Here is a 22,459-nt window from a genome sequence, read left to right as displayed (position 1 = left end):
GAGAGAGAGAGAGAGAGAAGGGAATGAGGGAGATGGAGGGAGAGAGAGAGAGAGAGAGAAGGGAATGAGAGAGAGGTGGAGGGGATAGAGAGAGAGAAGGGAATGAGAGAGAGAGAAGGGAATGAGGGAGGGAGAGAGAGAGAGCGAGTGAGAGAGAGACAGCGAGTGAGAGAGAGCGAGAGCGAGAGAGTGAGAGAGCGAGTGAGAGAGCGAGAGAGAGAGAAAGAGAGAGAGAGGGGAATGAGAGAGAGAGAATACTGAGCTGTATTTCTCCAGGGGGTCTGCTCTCTCTCTCTCTCCCCCCTCCCTCTCTCTCTCTCGGCCCCCCCCCCACCCCTCTCTCTCTCTATCCGGCCACCACCTGCAGAATAATTGCCCTCCACTCTATGTGAGTTATGCAGATCAAACCAGACTAGTGAATTCCAATGAGGAGGAGGTCTGTGGGAGGAGGATTCAACATCTGAACATTACATTTCCCCTACAGTAAACTTTAGTGGGCTTGGGTCATTTTACTCCTATAAACGAATATACATTGAATTTCCATATTCTGCTGTAGAGAAGAGAGAGACATACATAGATACTGTACCATAACAAACTGTAATATATACTTGATGTAGATGGCATAACCCTACCTGGTAATCAATGAGTGTGTTGAGTCTAGATATACGTAACATAGATCAGTTCACTGTACCTGGTAGTGCATGAGTGTGTTGAGTCTCTTCCAGTCGTTCTCTATCTTGGTGGTGATGTCCTCGTCCTGCAGCACCACGCGGGCCATCCGCCCCTGACGCCACTCTGACGGGACCAGATAGAAGAGATGCTGCGTCAGTCACACTGCCACAAACACAATCACACACACCTATGTACGTGCACAAACACACACACATAGTGTGCACAAGAACATACACACATATTCTCTAGTCGGTGTTATCCGTTCACTATTGGAGCCTTTGCATCTTACAGTAATGCCTTTTTTATGTGGTGTGAGCTGTTACCTACAGTATAACCAATTCAAATTACTGAACAACACTGTTCTACTGTTTAAAGAGATTGACAATTCTCTGTTTGTCTCTAAGAGTGTTGCCAAGACTGCTATAATAGTCATTACTTCTTCAAGCAAGATGAGTCCAAAACGATTAAGCTATTCTCTGACTGCGTCTTCATTTGCCTTGGTGTCACTGAGGAGAGGAGAGGCACACAGACGTCACAAGCTTCCAAAGGACTCTTGAGAAAACATATTATCCAAATGAAGCCGTATCAACAGCCATTCGTTGTGCCGTTCTGTTCTGCAGACACACACAGAGAGCACTATGTGTTCTCCGCTAGGTTAGGAGACCAGAGAGAAGAGATGCTGCGTCAGTCACACTGCCACACAGAGAGCACTATGTGTTCTCCGCTAGGTTAGGAGACCAGAGAGAAGAGATGCTGCGTCAGTCACACTGCCACACAGAGAGCACTATGTGTTCTCCGCTAGGTTAGGAGACCAGAGAGAAGAGATGCTGCGTCAGTCACACTGCCACACAGAGAGCACTATGTGTTCTCCGCTAGGTTAGGAGACCAGAGAGAAGAGATGCTGCGTCAGTCACACTGCCACACAGAGAGCACTATGTGTTCTCCGCTAGGTTAGGAGACCAGAGAGAAGAGATGCTGCGTCAGTCACACTGCCACACAGAGAGCACTATGTGTTCTCCGCTAGGTTAGGAGACCAGAGAGAAGAGATGCTGCGTCAGTCACACTGCCACACAGAGAGCACTATGTGTTCTCCGCTAGGTTAGGAGACCAGAGAGACGGCGCCCGCCCGGATTGACGGCCATTTTAATTAAACATTACACACAAACAATTTCAATTTGTATACACACTCAGCCTAACCGGCGTAGTTGGCACTCAGCCTAACCGGCGTAGTTGGCACTCAGCCTAACCGGCGTAGTTGGCACTCAGCCTAACCGGCGTAGTTGGCACTCAGCCTCACCAGCGTAATTGGTGTCAGTGATACTTGTGTCGCATGGTGGGAAAAACGCACGCCGGAGGAGAAGGTCTAAAAGAGAGAATCCTTTCCAGAAAAGTGACTCAAGTGAGCGGGAGAGGGGGAAGAGGAGGGTGGGGAGTAGATGGGCACATTGACCGATTTTCGTCTGATAATGAAACGATAATAAGGTTGTTGATGTGGAAATGGTGGACCTTGTCAGGCACCAGGTAGTGATCATTGATTTTTCTACTCTGTTGACTGGAATGCATTACTTTGTGCCTGGAGACCACTGCCATACACCCTAGTGTTACCTAGGTGATAGTGATATGGAGAGAGAGGTTGTCCCCTGTGGTTGTTGCTGGTGATTACCACTTCTGACTTGAGGTTATTGTTTCTCTCTCATTGGTGTGAAGGGAGAGCACATGAGAAGAGGAGGAGGAGGAGGAAGAGGAAGAGGAGGAGGGGGAGGAGGAGAGGTGAAAGAGGCAGTGTTGGCTCTGGGGTGGAGTAGGCAGCAGACCTGTGTGTGTGTGTGGGGGAGGCCTGTCTGTCAGACTAGAGAAGGTGTGTGTGTGTGTATGTCATCCCCTTTGTGTGTGTGTTTGTGTGTCTGTCAGCACCTTTGTTTGTGTGTTTGTGTGTATTGTGTGTGTGTCTATCCTACCCAGGTCCATGTCGACAGCGCGGGGCCTCTGTGAGTAGGGCATGTTCTTATAGCAGGCGTCCAGTATCTTCTCCTTGACCTGGGTGATGGTGTCACAGTTCAGCACCTTCACTGGGATCTCAGGACTGTTCTCATTGTCCGGGTTCACACAGTTCAGGATCTACAGAAGAGGATAGGAGGTAAGGGTGTGCCTGTGTGTGTGGTGGGGGGGGGTATAGTGTATGTAGAGTCAGTAGAATCTGTGTGTGTGTCCATCTGTCTGTCTGTATATCAGTGTGTGTGTGTGTGTGTGTGTGTGTGTGTGTGTGTGTGTGATTGCCTGAGTGGTACTGACCAGAGTTTTGTACTCTATCTGCTGTCTGATGAGCTTGTCCTCACTGAGGGAGTAGCGCGCCTCTCCTGTGATGGCGTCTATAGGCCCCTTCTCCATCTGCTGCTTGATGGCACAGTACAGCATGAACAGAGGTTCACCAGAACACTCCTGGAGAGAGAGAGGCGAGGGAGAGAGACAGAGAGAAAACACATATCGATTAAGGATATAAAATGTATTTCCACTGCCGCTTCTTATAAAACCCTGGTTTAATAAAACTGGTGAACTGGGGGTTGCATTAGACTCACTTTGAGGAACCTGTGAAGAAGGAAAGCGAACCAGTTGGTGAGCATCTTCTCTGCAACGGACTCCGTTCTGAAGAAAGAGGGAACATTATGTGGATTTTTTATGCTAATGTACCTTTCCCAAATAGCTCCAAAACCATTAGAAGAAGTAAAACAGTAGAAAGAGGAGGAATGAGAAAGAGAAGTAAAACAGTAGAAAGAGGAGGAATGAGAAAGAGAAGTAAAACAGTAGAAAGAGGAGGAATGAGAAAGAGAAGTAAAACAGTAGAAAGAGGAGGAATGAGAAAGAGAAGTGAAACAGTAGAAAGAGGAGGAATGAGAAAGAGAAGTAAAACAGTAGAAAGAGGAGGAATGAGAAAGAGAAGTAAAACAGTAGAAAGAGGAGGAATGAGAAAGAGAAGTAAAACAGTAGAAAGAGGAGGAATGAGAAAGAGAAGTGAAACAGTAGAAAGAGGAGGAATGAGAAAGAGAAGTAAAACAGTAGAAAGAGGAGGAATGAGAAAGAGAAGTAAAACAGTAGAAAGAGGAGGAATGAGAAAGAGAAGTAAAAACAGTAGAAAGAGGAGGAATGAGAAAGAGAAGTAAAACAGTAGAAAGAGGAGGAATGAGAAAGAGAAGTAAAACAGTAGAAAGAGGAGGAATGAGAAAGAGAAGTAAAACAGTAGAAAGAGGAGGAATGAGAAAGAGAAGTAAAACAGTAGAAAGAGGAGGAATGAGAAAGAGAAGTAAAACAGTAGAAAGAGGAGGAATGAGAAAGAGAAGTAAAACAGTAGAAAGAGGAGGAATGAGAAAGAGAAGTAAAACAGTAGAAAGAGGAGGAATGAGAAAGAGAAGTAAAACAGTAGAAAGAGGAGGAATGAGAAAGAGAAGTAAAACAGTAGAAAGAGGAGGAATGAGAAAGAGAAGTAAAACAGTAGAAAGAGGAGGAATGAGAAAGAGAAGTAAAACAGTAGAAAGAGGAGGAATGAGAAAGAGAAGTAAAACAGTAGAAAGAGGAGGAATGAGAAAGAGAAGTAAAACAGTAGAAAGAGGAGGAATGAGAAAGAGAAGTAAAACAGTAGAAAGAGGAGGAATGAGAAAGAGAAGTAAAACAGTAGAAAGAGGAGGAATGAGAAAGAGAAGTAAAACAGTAGAAAGAGGAGGAATGAGAAAGAGAAGTAAAACAGTAGAAAGAGGAGGAATGAGAAAGAGAAGTAAAACAGTAGAAAGAGGAGGAATGAGAAAGAGAAGTAAAACAGTAGAAAGAGGAGGAATGAGAAAGAGAAGTAAAACAGTAGAAAGAGGAGGAATGAGAAAGAGAAGTAAAACAGTAGAAAGAGGAGGAATGAGAAAGAGAAGTGAAACAGTAGAAAGAGGAGGAATGAGAAAGAGAAGTAAAACAGTAGAAAGAGGAGGAATGAGAAAGAGAAGTAAAACAGTAGAAAGAGGAGGAATGAGAAAGAGAAGTAAAACAGTAGAAAGAGGAGGAATGAGAAAGAGAAGTAAAACAGTAGAAAGAGGAGGAATGAGAAAGAGAAGTGAAACAGTAGAAAGAGGAGGAATGAGAAAGAGAAGAAAAAGCAGCCAGACAGTAGTGGTTAACGAGCATAGAAAATAGATGAAAGGGTTACTCTCTCTCCCCTCCCTCCTCCAGAGGACCAACAGTCCTGAATACCAACACTGCAATGCTTCATCTTCTGAGAGCTGGGCTAACCGTGCAGGGAAAGCACAAGTACACACTCTCTTCCTCCTCGGACTCCCTCATTTCTCCACATCACCAGCCTACGCTTCGCCTCTCCTCACAAACAGTTCATTGACTATTTTCCAACTGATAGCGTGACTATGTGATTACCTCAGCTCCCACCTGGACATGTTACTAGCATATTGTCCCCAATCAAAGTACCCCTGAGTGTGCGTATGTGTGTGTGTTTCTGAGTACTCAGAGAACCACTGTGCTTTATAATATCGTGACTGTCACCGGCTCGCTACCACCCCACACCCTTCAGCTGCAGGAGCCTGTTGCCAATTTACTTGGTGCGGCGTTGTGAAAATGACCCTCTTAATGTGCCGGGAAATGACTATGATTACTTTGGGCTGCAGGCGGGGAAATGGTGGCTGGGGCTGTAACGTGTAACAGTGGTGTACAGGGATAAGGAGAGGTATTTAGGATGGGCTGGAGCTCTCTCTCTCTGTGACAGCTTATTTGATGTGGGATGCACCAGGTTGATGGAAGGTGGAGTTTTGTTCACCCTATTTCAGCTGCAGGATGAGAGGAAGAGGCACTACTGACAGCCGAAGGAGTGTATGATTGTGCCCTCTTCTATAAACACCTGGGGTTGGAACCGGTTCAGGGAACAGAACCAAACATATTTTTGTGGAAGAAACAGAACCAGAACCGGGAATGAAAATGATCTCTAGTGTTCCAAAATGAAACCATTGTTTTCAAATCTTGAGAATAATTTTTAATAATTTTTGGTTCCAAAAATATCCCTAATGTCTAGTTTATAATTATGTAATTCAGTGAAGTTATGATGCTAGTAGCCTAAATGCAATCCAACTCACGTCATGATGTTCAACGTCTCAAGCCCCCTCATGTCCATGTGTCTCTGTCGCTCTCTTCCCAACCATACAATTTCAGTCGCATCTCCCACCTGTACTTATTAACCAATCAAACATGTAAACAACTAGCTTACCCGTTTTATAGCAAGCTGTCCTATCCTTATTGGTGGAGTAAATAAATAAGCTCAATGTAAAAAATTGTTGTTTTTCAAGAGTTTCAAAAATGTAGGAAAGGGAACTATATGAAGCTGTACTTTTTTGGGTTGAAAACGGTTCAGAACTTCATTATGCTGGTCGGAACACTGGAACAGAACGAAACACATAGGGGAACAGAACGAAACACATAGGGGAACAGAACGAAACACATAGGGGAACAGAACGAAACACATAGGGGAACAGAACGAAACACAGGGGAACAGACACATAGGGGAACAGAACGAAACACATAGTGGAACAGAACGAAACACAGGGGAACAGAATGAAACACATAGGGGAACAGAACGAAACACATAGGGGAACAGAACGAAACACAGGGGAACAGAACGAAACACATAGGGGAACAGAACGAAACACATAGGGGAACAGAACGAAACACATAGGGGAACAGAACGAAACACATGGGGGAACAGAACGAAACACATAGGGGAACAGAACGAAACACAGGGGAACAGAACGAAACACATAGGGGAATAGAACGATTGGAAAATCATTTTGATTCCAACCCCTGATACACACACCAACTCACACACACACGTGCATCCACCTACTGCGTCTCTCATCTCTACTACTGCTCTCTACTAAAGTCTTCATCCTCAAAATCAATATGGACCGAAGCTGAATAAACATACAAATATTGTGTTTTGGACAAAGTGCACATACCCTCCATAATTGCTCCCCTCTCTCCTCCACAGAGAAGTATCCTCCCCTCCTCTGACTCACAGTGGATTGTGTTAATAGAACCTATTAAGGGTTTTAATAAGCCCAGCAAGTCCCTGTAGAAGGAAAGTCAAATAAAGGCCTTTGTGCTGGGCCATGTTGGGGCTCCTTTCAATGGTTCACTGAGACTCCTCACTATGTTTCCTACCTCCTCCCCCATCTCTCCATCCTCCCATCTCCACTTCCCTCGCTCTTTTAATTGAGTTCCATTAATGAACATCAGGATTTTCATTATCCTACAGTGCATTAAGACTGGGGCTTGATGCTGATAAATAGGTTGAGGGGGACCGATTAGTAGGCTGTGGAATGTCTTCAGAATGGAATAGTGCTAAACACAACATTCTCTTTCTGTATTAAGCCATTCTATTCCAGCAGCGCTCCGCATGGACGGGAATGTCATTAGAAAAACGCTGAAGACAAAAAAAAGAGTGAAAAGACTCAAGGCGATAGAAAACTACTGCTACTGTTCTGTCGTTCCATTTAAAAATGGAGTGAGATATAGAAAACAGGAAGCTATAAGAGAGTGGGACTGAGGACGGAGTGAGAGATAGAAAACAGGAAGCTATAAGAGAGTGGGACTGAGGACGGAGTGAGAGATAGAAAACAGGAAGCTATAAGAGAGTGGGACTGAGGACGGAGTGAGAGATAGAAAACAGGAAGCTATAAGAGAGTGGGACTGAGGACGGAGTGAGAGATAGAAAACGAGAAGCTATAAAAGAGTGGGACTGAGGACGGAGTGAGAGATAGAAAACAGGAAGCTATAAGAGAGTGGGACTGAGGACGGAGTGAGAGATAGAAAACAGGAAGCTATAAGAGAGTGGGACCGAGGACGGAGTGAGAGATAGAAAACGAGAAGCTATAAAAGAGTGGGACTGAGGACGGAGTGAGAGATAGAAAACAGGAAGCTATAAGAGAGTGGGGCTGAAGACGGAGTGAGAGATAGAAAACAGGAAGCTATGAGAGAGTGGGACTGAGGACGGAGTGAGAGATCAATGCAACATATCCAGGTAAGGATCATTATAGGATTGTCTCTAGAGAAAAAAAAGAAAGAAAGGGGTAAAGCTAGGTAAAGAGATGGAGAGAATTAGAGAGAAACAAACAGAGAAAAAGAGAGAAACACAGAGAAAGAGAGCGTGAAAGAGAGCGATATAAAACAAACTTACAACCAAACAATTGTCTGTTTAAAAGCAGATAAACTAATTAAAATGGGAAGGTAAGTAGTCTAAAGTAGACAGATTGTCAAAACGTAGATACCATGTCCAGAAAGCTTTTAGGGGAAAAACCATCTAATGTTTGTGCTGTAGACTCTCACGAGTAGACAGACTACACTTCAACTAAGGGAGGGGAACATCACTTCTAGACTATTAATGTGGAGAGCATACTCTCAGAATCTAAAAAGATCCTCAAAACAACATGAGAAGTATGAATATAGTTCATACATAAAGCCATGACCATGGCTTGTTGATGTACCATTGCCTGTATCTCTGGGCCGTACATGGAACCTTTTCTCTCTCTAATTTGGATTAGTCACATCAGAAGCATGTTCTATACAGGTTACATGTTCTAATATGATGTTAATGACTGGAATTTAGAATGTAGACTGAACTGCTGTGAAAATATAATAGCATATAAAGTGTTCTGGCAGCCAGGAGAGCACAAAGCCTCCCCCATTATACTAATAATATAACCTAAGACAGGTGTGTGTGTGTGTGTGTGTGTGTGTACACTCTGTGCCATTCTGTTGACATTCCCCATAATATACAGTCATTGAAATTCTACACTTGGATACTCAAAGTCAATCTTAAATGAATCATTCTTTATTATCAGCACGCTGGAGAGGTTCTAACCAACTCAATGCACCAATTACACTCTATCAGGGCAGTCCCGTTAGATCTCTTATATACAGACAAGTTATGTTTCATGATTTAGCTTATTCATCATTCATCATTAATTCATCATTAACGTTGACTTCATTCATGTGACCGACCAATACTGGGTCATGTATGTGACATACCTCATGAGGCTTCTCCTCTCTAAGCTGAGACATTGAAACTGAGATATCTTTCGTTCTCAAAACAAGGGTCTGGGCGTACTGCTAAATTGCAGATACAGATAGTGAGATTTCTTTCCAGGCATGTTCAATCAGTCACTTGCATGAACACAGAAATCGGTGATTAGAAAAGCACAAACATACATTTTTCCAGCACAATTCAGTGCTTTCAAAATGTATTCACACTCAATCAAATGTTTACATCAGCAGATGTCCTATACAGAAATCCAGCCTAAAACCCCAAAGAGCAAGCAATGCAAATGTAGAAGCACGGTGGCTAGGAAAAACTCCCTTGACTTATTCCACATTTTGTTTTTACAGCCTGAATTTAAAATGTATTCAATCGATATGTTGTGCCACAGGCCTACACACAATAGCCCATAATGTCAAGGTGGAATTATGTCTTTAGACATTTTTACAAATTAATACAAAGTGAAAAGCTGAAATGTCTTGAGTCAATAAGTATTCAACCAGCCTCTTAGATGTGGCAAGCCTAAATAAGTTCAGGAGTACAAATGTGCTTAACAAGTCACATAATAGGTTACATGGACTCACTGTGTGCAATAATAGTGTTTAACATGATTTTTGAATAACTACCTAATCTCTGTACCCAACACATACAATTAACTGTAAGGTCCCTCAGTTGGCCAGTGAATTTCAAGGGTTTAGAGCGTTGGACAAGTAACCGAAAGGTTGCAAGATCGAATCTCTGAGCTGACAAGGTAAAAATCTATCGTTCTGCCCCTGAACATGACCGTTCCTAGGCCATCATCGAAAATAAGAATTTGTTCTTAACTGACTTGCCTAGTTAAATAAAGGAAAAATAGAAATGACCAGGGTGGTTTTCCAATGCCTTGCAAAGAAAGGTACCTATTGGTTGATGGGTAAAACAATGATAAAGTAGACATTGAATATCAATACACCTAGTCACTACAAAGATACAGGCATCCTTCCTAACTCAGTTACCGGAGAGGACGGAAACTGCTCAGATTTCACCAGTTACAGAGTTTAATGGCTGTGATAGGAGAAAGCTGAGGATGGATCAACAACATTGTAGTTACTCCACAATACTAACCTAAATGACAGATTGAAAAGAAGGAAAAATATTCAAAAATATGCATCCTGTTTGCAATAAGGCACTAAAGTAAAACTGCAAAAAATGTGTATGGCACAGAAATTATGTCAAATTTTTCTCCTGAATAGAAAGTGAAACGTTTGGGACAAATCCAAACAACATATCACTGAGTACCACTCTTCATATTTTCAAGCATGGTGGTGGCTGCATCATGTTATTATGGGTATGCTTGTCATCGGCAAGGACTAGGGAGTTTTTAAAATAAAAAGAAATGGAATAGAGCTAAGCACATGCAAAATCCTAGAGGAAAACCTGGTTCAGGCTGCTTTCCAACAGACAATGGGAGACAGATTCCCCTTTCAGCAGGACAATAACCCAAAACACAAGGCCTAATACACACTAGAGTTGCTGACCAAGACCAAATAGAATGTTCCTGAGTGGCCTTGTTACTGTTTTGACTTAAATCTGCATGAAAATATATGGCAAGACTTGAAAATGGCTTGAAGAATTTTTAAAATAATAATGTGCAAATATTGCACCATCCAGGTGTGTAAAGCTCTTAGACTTACCCAGAAAGACTCACAGCTGCAATCACTGCCAAAGGTGCTTCTACGAACTATTGACTCAAGGGCGTGAATACTTATGTAAATTCGATAATTCTGTATTTCATGCTAAAATAATGTGCAACAATTTTTAAAAACATGTTTTCACTTTGTCATTATGGGGTATTGTGTGAAGTTGGGTGAGGAAAAAAAATATTGAATCCATTTTGAATTCAGGTTGTAACACAACAAATGTGGATAAGTCAAGGGGCATGAATAATTTCTGAGTGTATAAAACATTAAGAAAACCTTCCTAATATTGAGTTGCACCCCCCTTTTGCCCTCAGAATAGCCTCAATTCGTCAGGGCATGGACTCTACAAGGTGTCGAAAGCGTTCGACAGGGATGTGGGACCATGTTGACTCCACTGCTTCCCACCGTTGTGTCAAGTTGGCTGGATGTCCTTTGGGTGGTGGACCATTTTTGATACACATGGGAAACTGTTGAGCGTGAAAAACCCAGCAGCATTACTATTCTGCCCTTGAGTTGCGTTCCCATGCAAAACTAGACAGATAGCTAACAACTAAGTCTTCAATAAAACTCCCAAGGCGTGACTTTTCTTGAATGAATATATTGAAAACGTTTATGTTGTGAAACTGCAAAATACAGAAAAGAATATACTTTAGTGTTCAATTCACACCGACATACTGTAGCTGTACATTAAACATTTGAAGTTGCATAAATACAAAGCACGCGCTAAGGTACCATGCATCTGGCATGATGCCAAACCATATAGCTAATTGTTAACCATATGGTAATTGCTCCTTTCATTACTCTAATAATGTATAACCATCTATGTAGAATAACAAAGCATATTACACTAGAAACAGTAACAAAACTACAGTATTGTATATTTTACAATTCGTTTGCATGACGCATGAGCAAAGTAATACAGCTAACGACATACACAAAAGGCATTGCAATTTGTGAGTAAATGCAACCAACATTGATATGAAAGAAACTCTATCAATAACAAGATTATCATCATTAGCTAAATGCTTGAATCGAACTTACAAACAAATATTTTTTCAAGGCTGAAGCGTGACAAGAAATAACTACATTGAAAGACCTGCACCGTAGCGTTGTTTGTAGCTGCTTCTATGCGTGCAAAACAAATTCTGAACTTCCCGTTTGCGTTGTCTTTCTAAGTACCAGAAAGCGCCACTAGGGGGCAAATAACACCATTGAACACAATGAAAATCCAATTTAACCATTGTAATAAAATAATCTGTTACCTTCTAACAGGATGGCAGCACAATTACAGTTCTTGAAACAAACCGGTGCACCTGGCACTTACTACCATACCCCGTTCAAAGGCACTTACTACCATACCCCGTTCAATGGCACTTACTACCATACCCCGTTCAAAGGCACTTACTACCATACCCAGTTCAAAGGCACTTACTACCATACCCCGTTCAAAGGCACTTACTACCATACCCCGTTCAAAGGCACCTACTACCATACCCCGTACAAAGGCACTTACTACCATACCCCGTTCAAAGGCACTTACTTCCATACCCCGTTCAATGGCACTTACTACCATACCCCGTTCAAAGGCACTTACTACCATACCCAGTTCAAAGGCACTTACTACCATACCCAGTTCAAAGGCACCTACTACCATACCCCGTTCAAAGGCACTTACTACCATACCCCTTCAAAGGCACCTACTACCATACCCAGTTCAAAGGCACTTACTACCATACCCCGTTCAAAGGCACCTACTACCATACCCCGTTCAAAGGCACCTACTACCATACCCAGTTCAAAGGCACTTACAACCATACCCCGTTCAAAGGCACCTACTACCATACCCCGTTCAAAGGCACTTACTACCATACCCCTTCAAAGGCACCTACTACCATACCCAGTTCAAAGGCACTTACTACCATACCCCGTTCAAAGGCACCTACTACCATACCCCGTTCAAAGGCACTTACTACCATACCCCGTTCAAAGGCACCTACTACCATACCCCGTTCAAAGGCACCTACTACCATATCCCCGTTCAAAGGCACTTACTACCATACCCCGTTCAAAGGCACTTACTACCATACCCCGTTCAAAGTCACTTACTACCATACCCCGTTCAAAGGCACTTACTACCATACCCCGTTCAAAGGCACTTACTACCATACCCCGTTCAAAGGCACCTACTACCATACCCCGTTCAAAGGCACTTACTACCATACCCCATTCAAAGGAACTTACTACCATACCCCGTTCAAAGGCACTTACTACCATACCCCGTTCAAAGGCACTTACTACCATACCCAGTTCAAAGGCACTTACTACCATACCCCGTTCAAAGGCACCTACTACCATACCCAGTTCAAAGGCACTTACTACCATACCCGGTTCAAAGGCACCTACTACCATACCCAGTTCAAAGGCACTTACTACCATACCCCGTTCAAAGGCACTTACTACCATACCCAGTTCAAAGGCACTTACTACCATACCCGTTCAAAGGCACCTACTACCATACCCCGTTCAAAGGCACTTACTACCATACCCGTTCAAAGGCACTTACTACCATACCCGTTCAAAGGCACCTACTACCATACCCGTTCAAAGGCACCTACTACCATACCCGTTCAAAGGCACCTACTACCATACCCCGTTCAAAGGCACTTACTACCATACCCGTTCAAAGGCTCTTACTACCATACCCGTTCAAAGGCACCTACTACCATACCCGTTCAAAGGCACCTACTACCATACCCCGTTCAAAGGCACCTACTACCATACCCCGTTCAAAGGCACCTACTACCATACCCGTTCAAAGGCACCTACTACCATACCCGTTCAAAGGCACCTACTACCATACCCCGTTCAAAGGCACCTACTACCATACCCCCCGCTCAAAGGCACCTACTACCATACCCCGTTCAAAGGCACTTACTACCATACCCGTTCAAAGGCACCTACTACCATACCCTGTTCAAAGGCACCTACTACCATACCCGTTCAAAGGCACCTACCACCATACCCCGTTCAAAGGCACCTACTACCATACCCGTTCAAAGGCACTTACTACCATACCCCGTTCAAAGGCACTTACTACCATACCCGTTCAAAGGCACCTACTACCATACCCCGTTCAAAGGCACCTACTACCATACCCGTTCAAAGGCACTTACTACCATACCCGTTCAAAGGCCCTTACTACCATACCCAGTTCAAAGGCACTTACTACCATACCCAGTTCAAAGGCACTTACTACCATACCCAGTTCAAAAGGCACTTACTACCATACCCCGTTCAAAGGCACTTACTACCATACCCCGTTCAAAGGCACCTACTACCATACCCCGTTCAAAGGCACCTACTACCATACCCGTTCAAAGGCACCTACTACCATACCCCGTTCAAAGGCACCTACTACCATACCCCGTTCAAAGGCACTTACTACCATACCCGTTCAAAGGCACTTACTACCATACCCCGTTCAAAGGCACCTACTACCATACCCGTTCAAAGGCACTTACTACCATACCCCGTTCAAAGGCACCTACTACCATACCCCCGTTCAAAGGCACCTACTACCATACCCCGTTCAAAGGCACCTACTACCATACCCGTTCAAAGGCACCTACTACCATACCCCGTTCAAAGGCACCTACTACCATACCCGTTCAAAGGCACTTACTACCATACCCGTTCAAAGGCACCTACTACCATACCCTGTTCAAAGGCACCTACTACCATACCCCGTTCAAAGGCACCTACTACCATACCCCTTCAAAGGCACCTACTACCATACCCGTTCAAAGGCACTTACTACCATACCCGTTCAAAGGCACTTACTACCATACCCGTTCAAAGGCACCTACTACCATACCCCGTTCAAAGGCACCTACTACCATACCCGTTCAAAGGCACTTACTACCATACCCGTTCAAAGGCACTTACTACCATACCCCGTTCAAAGGCACTTACTACCATACCCGTTCAAAGGCACTTACCACCATACCCCGTTCAAAGGCACTTACTACCATACCCCGTTCAAAGGCACTTACTACCATACCCCGTTCAATGGCACCTACTACCATACCCCGTTCAAAGGCACTTACTACCATACCCCGTTCAAAGGCACCTACAACCATACCCCGTTCAAAGGCACCTACTACCATACCCCGTTCAAAGGCACTTACTACCATACCCCGTTCAAAGGCACCTACTACCATACCCAGTTCAAAGGCACTTACTACCATACCCCGTTCAAAGGCATCTACTACCATACCCAGTTCAAAGGCACTTACTACCATACCCCATTCAAAGGCACTTACTACCATACCCCGTTTAAAGGCACCTACTACCATACCCAGTTCAAAGGCACTTACTACCATATCCCGTTCAAAGGCACCTACTACCATACCCCGTTCAAAGGCACTTACCACCATACCCCGTTCAAAGGCACCTACTACCATACCCCGTTCAACGGCACCTACTACCATACCCAGTTCAAAGGCACTTACTACCATACCCCGTTCAAAGGCACTTACTACCATACCCAGTTCAAAGGCACTTACTACCATACCCAGTTCAAAGGCACCTACTACCATACCCAGTTCAAAGGCACTTACTACCATACCCAGTTCAAAGGCACCTACTACCATACCCAGTTCAAAGGCTCTTACTACCATACCCCGTTCAAAGGCACCTACTACCATACCCTGTTCAAAGGCACTTACTACCATACCCCGTTCAAAGGCACCTACTACCATACCCCGTTCAAAGGCACCTACTACCATACCCCGTTCAAAGGCACTTACTACCATACCCCGTTCAAAGGCACTTACTACCATACCCCGTTCAAAGGCACTTACTACCATACCCCGTTCAAAGGCACCTACTACCATACCCCGTTCAAAGGCACTTACTACCATACCCCGTTCAAAGGCACTTACTACCATACCCCGTTCAAAGGCACTTACTACCATACCCCGTTCAAAGGCACCTACTACCATACCCCGTTCAAAGGCACTTACTACCATACCCCGTTCAAAGGCACCTACTACCATACCCCGTTCAAAGGCACTTACTACCATACCCCGTTCAAAGGCACTTACAAGTTTTGTCTTGCCCATTCACCCTCTTAAAAATCTTAACACATTTAACTTTAACCTGTCTCCTTCCCTTCATCTACACTGATTGAAGTGAATATAACAAGTGACATCAATAAGGGTTCATAACTTTCACCTGGATTCACCTGGTCGGTCGATGTCATGGAAAGAACAGGTGTTCCTAATGTTTTGTATACTCAGTGTATGTTCTATACAGGCTATATGATCTAATAGGATGTTGTAGAGGTTACTGACTGAAATATAGATTCTAGTCTGAACTGCTGGGAAATTCTAATAACATATAAACTGCAATGCCTCGGGCAGCCCTCATTATACTCATAATATAACCCAAGACAGGAGTCAATGCGTGCGTGCGTGCGCGTGTGTGTGCGTGTGTGCGTGCGTGCGTGCGTGTGTGTGTGTGTGTGCCATTCTGTTAACTTTTCCCATAATATACAACATGGTTTGTTTTTACACCCAGCTCACGCTGCCCTCAGGGGTATTATGCAGTTTCCCTCAATGAGATTCTGCTCCTGCTCTTTCTTTCCCTGAGAGACATTTCTAGAAGGATTCAGTAGCCCATTCTTAAACTCAATACATGCTATTATAGGATTATAAATTGTCGTTACAGGTCAAGTATAAGGTTAGCTTATACTTGATTGTTTGAACAGTGTGCATATAATCATTTATACATCTACAAAGAATAGATAAAGTAGTGAAATACCATCAGTAAGTAAATGATGAACCTTTTGATGTGAAGCTGGTCTTAAAGCAGACGTGTGATGAAAGAGAGAGAGTTGTGAGAGACACAGAGAGCAGACTAAATGTTAATTACGGCGTGAGCATGCGTGCTGCATGTCTAATGCACCTTGTTAATAACCCAGAAACGCTTTTCATACAAGCAGTGACGGTTCTAGCTTGTATGGCTCCCTGGGCAAACCCCCCCTTCAGCCACCCCACTAGCTTGTATGGCTCCCTGGGCAAACCCCCCCTTCAGCCGCCCCACTAGCTTGTATGGCTCCCTGGGCAAACCCCCCCTTCAGCCGCCCCACTAGCTTGTATGGCTCCTGGGCAACCCCCTTCAGCCACCCCACTAGCTTGTATGGCTCCCTGGGCAAACCCCCTTCAGCCACCCCACTAGCTTGTATGGCTCCTGGGCAAACCCCTTCAGCCGCCCCACTAGCTTGTATGGCTCCTGGGCAAACCCCCCTTCAGCCACCCCACTAGCTTGTATGGCTCCTGGGCAAGCCCCCTTCAGCCACCCCACTAGCTTGTATGGCTCCCTGGGCAAACCCCCCTTCAGCCACCCCACTAGCTTGTATGGCTCCCTGGGCAAACCCCTTCAGCCACCCCACTAGCTTGTATGGCTCCTGGGCAAACCCCCTTCAGCCACCCCACTAGCTTGTATGGCTCCCTGGGCAAACCCCCTTCAGCCGCCCCACTAGCTTGTATGGCTCCCTGGGCAAACCCCTTCAGCCGCCCCACTAGCTTGTATGGCTCCCTGGGCAAACCCCCTTCAGCCGCCCCACTAGCTTGTATGGCTCCCTGGGCAACCCCCCTTCAGCCACCCCACCCAACACAAAAAAGCACCATTCATTTTATATACTACTACAAATTGTAGTATATAAATACAAATAAAAATGAGAATCTAATTATTACACTATTACCCTATTGCTAACAAAAAACAAATAACACAAGTAAAACTAAATTGCACAAATCCTATATAACACAAATAGAATAATACACTCATAAAGAAGAGAACCTGATTATTACACTTTTGCACTTCAAACAAGAAACACAAATTAAATTGCACAACTAATTGCATTAGTACTGAATAAAGTTAGAGGTGTGCTATTTGATAGATTCCCCGCACCCTCTATCTCGGGCAACTTACCCCCGCCCCATCTCGTACCTCTGAGTGGGAGACCTGAGGTCAACCTACCCCCGCCTCCTCCCCATCTCGTACCTCTGAGTGGGAGACCTGAGGTCAACCTACCCCCGCCCCCTCCCCATCTCATACCTCTGAGTGGGAGACCTGAGGTCAACCTACCCCCGCCTCCTCCCCATCTCGTACCTCTGAGTAGGAGACCTGAGGTCAACCTACCCCCGCCCCCTCCCCATCTCGTACCTCTGAGTGGGAGACCTTCCCAGGCAGCAGCCTGCCTAGCTCACAAACTAGAATCAGGACGCCCACTCCAACCAGGTTAATTGACCCACAGTCCAACATGGTGACATGATATCATTGACGTGACGTGCAAATGAGCGATAGAAAACCGATCACGCAAATGTCACCATTTTGATTTGTGCAGGGGCCCCATGCAGCCCACCAGCAAGATGCTGTCCTGGGTGGCTGCCCATGTCGCCTATGCCTAAATCCGCCACTGCATACAAGATCCCAGTAGATCCCAGTAGATCCCAGTAGATCACAGTAGATCACAGTAGACATAAAGTCAAGGCTCTCCGTCCGAGTTCAACTCTCTTCTCCATCCTCCTCTCTGTTCTCCCTCCCTCTCACCCTTCTACTCCCTCTCTCCCCCTTCTCCCCATCTCCCTATCCTCTCCCTCACCCACTCTCTGTGGTGTGATGGGGCACTAGCTAGCGTGGCAGTTCTTCTTCTCAATGGAGCTCTCTGCTTGAGACAGCCTCAATAATGAAGGTCCCAGTCAGTAATGGAGCAGCCCCATGAGATCCTACAACTGTCCCCTCAGTCCTCCTCATCCTCCGTGCCCCCAGCCCTTTCAGCGCTGCTCATCTCCGTGCCCCCAGCCCTATCAGCGCTGCTCATCCCCGTGCCCCCAGGCCTATCAGCGCTGCTCATCTCCGTGCCCCCAGCCCCTTCAGCGCTGCTCATCCCCGTGCCCCCAGCCCCTTCAGCGCTGCTCATCTCCGTGCCCCCAGCCCCTTCAGCGTTGCTCATCCCGTTCCCCCAGCCCCTTCAGCGCTGCTCATCCCCGTGCCCCCAGCCCCTTCAGCGTTGCTCATCCCCGTGCCCCCAGCCTCTTCAGCGCTGCTCATCCCCGTGCCCCCAGCCCCTTCAGCGTTGCTCATCCCCGTGCCCCCAGCCTCTTCAGCGCTGCTCATCCCCGTGCCCTCAGCCCTATCAGCGCTGCTCATCCCCGTGCCCCCAGCCCCTTCAGCGCTGCTCATCCCCGTGCCCCCAGCCCCTTCAGCGCTGCTCATCTCCGTGTCCCCAGCCCCTTCAGCGCTGCTCATCCCAGGGCCCCCAGCCACTTCAGCGTTGCTCATCCCGGGCCCCCAGCCCCTTCAGCGCTGCTCATCCCGTGCCCCCAGCCCCTTCAGCGCTGCTCATCCCCGTGCCCCCAGCCCCTTCAGCGCTGCTCATCCTCGTGCCCCCAGCCCCTTCAGCGCTGCTCATCCCGTGCCCCCAGCCCTATCAGCGCTGCTCATCCCCGTTCCCCCAGCCCTATCAGCGCTGCTCATCCCCGTGCCCCCAGCCCCTTCAGCGCTGCTCATCTCCGTGCCCCCAGCCCCTTCAGCGCTGCTCATCTCCGTGCCCCCAGCCCCTTCAGCGCTGCTCATCCCCGGGCCCCCAGCCCTATCAGCGCTGCTCATCCCGTGCCCCCAGCCCCTTCAGCGCTGCTCATCCCCGTGCCCCCAGCCCTATCAGCGCTGCTCATCCCCGTGCCCCCAGCCCTATCAGCGCTGCTCATCCCCGGGCCCCCAGCCCCTTCAGCGTTGCTCATCTCCGTGCCCCCAGCCCCTTCAGCGCTGCTCATCTCCGTGCCCCCAGCCCCTTCAGCGCTGCTCATCTCCGTGCCCCCAGCCCCTTCAGCGCTGCTCATCCCGGGCCCCCAGCCCCTTCAGCGCTGCTCATCTCCGTGCCCCCAGCCCCTTCAGCGCTGCTCATCCCCGTGCCCCCAGCCCCTTCAGCGCTGCTCATCCCCGGGTCCCCAGCCCCTTCAGCGCAGCTCATCCCGGGCCCCCAGCCCCTTCAGCGCTGCTCATCCCCGTGCCCCCAGCCCCTTCAGCGCTGCTCATCCCGGGCCCCCAGCCCCTTCAGCGCTGCTCATCTCCGTGCCCCCAGCCCCTTCAGCGCTGCTCATCCCCGTGCCCCCAGCCCCTTCAGCGCTGCTCATCCCCGGGCCCCCAGCCCCTTCAGCGCAGCTCATCCCCGGGCCCCCAGCCCCTTCAGCGCTGCTCATCCCCGTGCCCCCAGCCCCTTCAGCGCTGCTCATCCCCGGGCCCCCAGCCCCTTCAGCGCTGCTCATCCCCGTGCCCCCAGCCCCTTCAGCGCTGCTCATCCCCGGGCCCCCAGCCCCTTCAGCGCTGCTCATCTCCGTGCCCCCAGCCCCTTCAGCGCTGCTCATCCCCGTGCCCCCAGCCCCTTCAGCGCTGCTCATCCCCGGGCCCCCAGCCCCTTCAGCGCAGCTCATCCCGGGCCCCCAGCCCCTTCAGCGCTGCTCATCCTCGTGCCCCCAGCCCCTTCAGCGCTGCTCATCCCCGTTCCCCCAGCCCTATCAGCGCTGCTCATCCCCGTGCCCCCAGCCCCTTCAGCGCTGCTCATCTCCGTGCCCCAGCCCCTTCAGCGCTGCTCATCTCCGTGCCCCCAGCCCCTTCAGCGCTGCTCATCCCCAGGCCCCCAGCCCCTTCAGCGCTGCTCATCCCGTGCCCCCAGCCCCTTCAGCGCTGCTCATCCCGTGCCCCCAGCCCCTTCAGCGCTGCTCATCCCGGGCCCCCCAGCCCCTTCAGCGCAGCTCATCCCCGGCCCCCAGCCCCTTCAGCGCTGCTCATCCTCGTGCCCCCAGCCCCTTCAGCGCTGCTCATCCCCGTGCCCCCAGCCCTATCAGCGCTGCTCATCCCCGTTCCCCCAGCCCTATCAGCGCTGCTCATCCCCGTGCCCCCAGCCCCTTCAGCGCTGCTCATCTCCGTGCCCCCAGCCCCTTCAGCGCTGCTCATCTCCGTGCCCCCAACCCCTTCAGCGCTGCTCATCCCCAGGCCCCCAGCCCCTTCAGCGCTGCTCATCCCCGTGCCCCCAGCCCTATCAGCGCTGCTCATCCCCGGGCCCCCAGCCCCTTCAGCGCTGCTCATCTCCGTGCCCCCAGCCCCTTCAGCGCTGCTCATCTCCGTGCCCCCAGCCCCTTCAGCGCTGCTCATCCCGGGCCCCCAGCCCCTTCAGCGCTGCTCATCTCCGTGCCCCCAGCCCCTTCAGCGCTGCTCATCCCCGTGCCCCCAGCCCCTTCAGCGCTGCTCATCCCCGTGCCCCCAGCCCCTTCAGCGCTGCTCATCCCCATGCCCCCAGCCCCTTCAGCGCTGCTCATCCCCATGCCCCCAGCCCCTTCAGCGCTGCTCTTCCCCGGGTCCCCAGCCCCTTCAGCGCTGCTCATCCCCGTGCCCCCAGCCCCTTCAGCGCTGCTCATCCCCGTGCCCCCAGCCCCTTCAGTGCTGCTCATCCCTGTGCCCCCAGCCCCTTCAGCGCTGCTCATCCCCATGCCCCCAGCCCCTTCAGCGCTGCTCATCCCCATGCCCCCAGCCCCTTCAGCGCTGCTCATCTCCGTGCCCCCAGCCCCTTCAGCGCTGCTCATCCCCGGGCCCCCAGCCCCTTCAGCGCAGCTCATCCCGGGCCCCCAGCCCCTTCAGTGCTGCTCATCCCTGTGCCCCCAGCCCCTTCAGCGCTGCTCATCCCCATGCCCCCAGCCCCTTCAGCGCTGCTCATCCCCATGCCCCAGCCCCTTCAGCGCTGCTCATCTCCGTGCCCCCAGCCCCTTCAGCGCTGCTCATCCCGGGCCCCCAGCCCCTTCAGCGCAGCTCATCCTCGTGCCCCCAGCCCTTCAGCGCTGCTCATCCCCGTTCCCCCAGCCCTATCAGCGCTGCTCATCCCCGTGCCCCCAGCCCCTTCAGCGCTGCTCATCTCCGTGCCCCCAGCCCCTTCAGCGCTGCTCATCTCCGTGCCCCCAGCCCCTTCAGCGCTGCTCATCCCCAGGCCCCCAGCCCCTTCAGCGCTGCTCATCCCCAGGCCCCCAGCCCCTTCAGCGCTGCTCATCCCCGTGCCCCCAGCCCCTTCAGCGCTGCTCATCCCCATGCCCCCAGCCCCTTCAGCGCTGCTCTTCCCCGGGTCCCCAGCCCCTTCAGCGCTGCTCATCCCTGTGCCCCCAGCCCCTTCAGCGCTGCTCATCCCCATGCCCCCAGCCCCTTCAGTGCTGCTCATCCCTGTGCCCCCAGCCCCTTCAGCGCTGCTCATCCCCATGCCCCCAGCCCCTTCAGCGCTGCTCATCCCCATGCCCCCAGCCCCTTCAGCGCTGCTCATCTCCGTGCCCCCAGCCCCTTCAGCGCTGCTCATCCCGGGCCCCCAGCCCCTTCAGCGCAGCTCATCCCGGGCCCCCAGCCCCTTCAGTGCTGCTCATCCCTGTGCCCCCAGCCCCTTCAGCGCTGCTCATCCCCATGCCCCCAGCCCCTTCAGCGCTGCTCATCCCCATGCCCCCAGCCCCTTCAGCGCTGCTCATCTCCGTGCCCCCAGCCCCTTCAGCGCTGCTCATCCCGGACCCCCAGCCCCTTCAGCGCTGCTCATCCCCGTTCCCCAGCCCTATCAGCGCTGCTCATCCCCGTGCCCCCAGCCCCTTCAGCGCTGCTCATCTCCGTGCCCCCAGCCCCTTCAGCGCTGCTCATCTCCGTGCCCCCAGCCCCTTCAGCGCTGCTCATCCCCAGGCCCCCAGCCCCTTCAGCGCTGCTCATCCCCGTGCCCCCAGCCCCTTCAGCGCTGCTCATCCCCGTGCCCCCAGCCCCTTCAGCGCTGCTCATCCCGGGCCCCCAGCCCCTTCAGCGCAGCTCATCCCGGGCCCCCAGCCCCTTCAGCGCTGCTCATCCTCGTGCCCCCAGCCCCTTCAGCGCTGCTCATCCCCGTGCCCCCAGCCCTATCAGCGCTGCTCATCCCGTTCCCCCAGCCCTATCAGCGCTGCTCATCCCGTGCCCCCAGCCCCTTCAG

At 49.6% G+C, this 22,459-nt stretch overlaps 1 protein-coding gene across 1 annotated transcript in view; it reads right to left on the bottom strand.

Annotated features, from left to right (window-relative positions):
• The window catches only part of LOC115125041 (plexin-A2-like), a 522,986-nt gene that overhangs the window by 47,513 nt on the left and 453,014 nt on the right, over positions 1-22,459 (bottom strand). The window contains exons 23-26 of the mRNA XM_065020830.1: positions 3,249-3,315; positions 2,965-3,111; positions 2,631-2,790; positions 692-795 (exon numbers count right to left, since the gene is read on the bottom strand). Coding sequence (XP_064876902.1) covers positions 692-795; positions 2,631-2,790; positions 2,965-3,111; positions 3,249-3,315 — 478 coding nt within the window. The remainder of the gene's footprint in view (positions 1-691; positions 796-2,630; positions 2,791-2,964; positions 3,112-3,248; positions 3,316-22,459) is intronic.

The sequence above is a fragment of the Oncorhynchus nerka genome, linkage group LG7 (assembly GCF_034236695.1).
Source record: "Oncorhynchus nerka isolate Pitt River linkage group LG7, Oner_Uvic_2.0, whole genome shotgun sequence".
Classification (NCBI taxonomy): domain Eukaryota; kingdom Metazoa; phylum Chordata; class Actinopteri; order Salmoniformes; family Salmonidae; genus Oncorhynchus; species Oncorhynchus nerka.
This window is presented reverse-complemented; position numbering and strand designations above follow the sequence as displayed.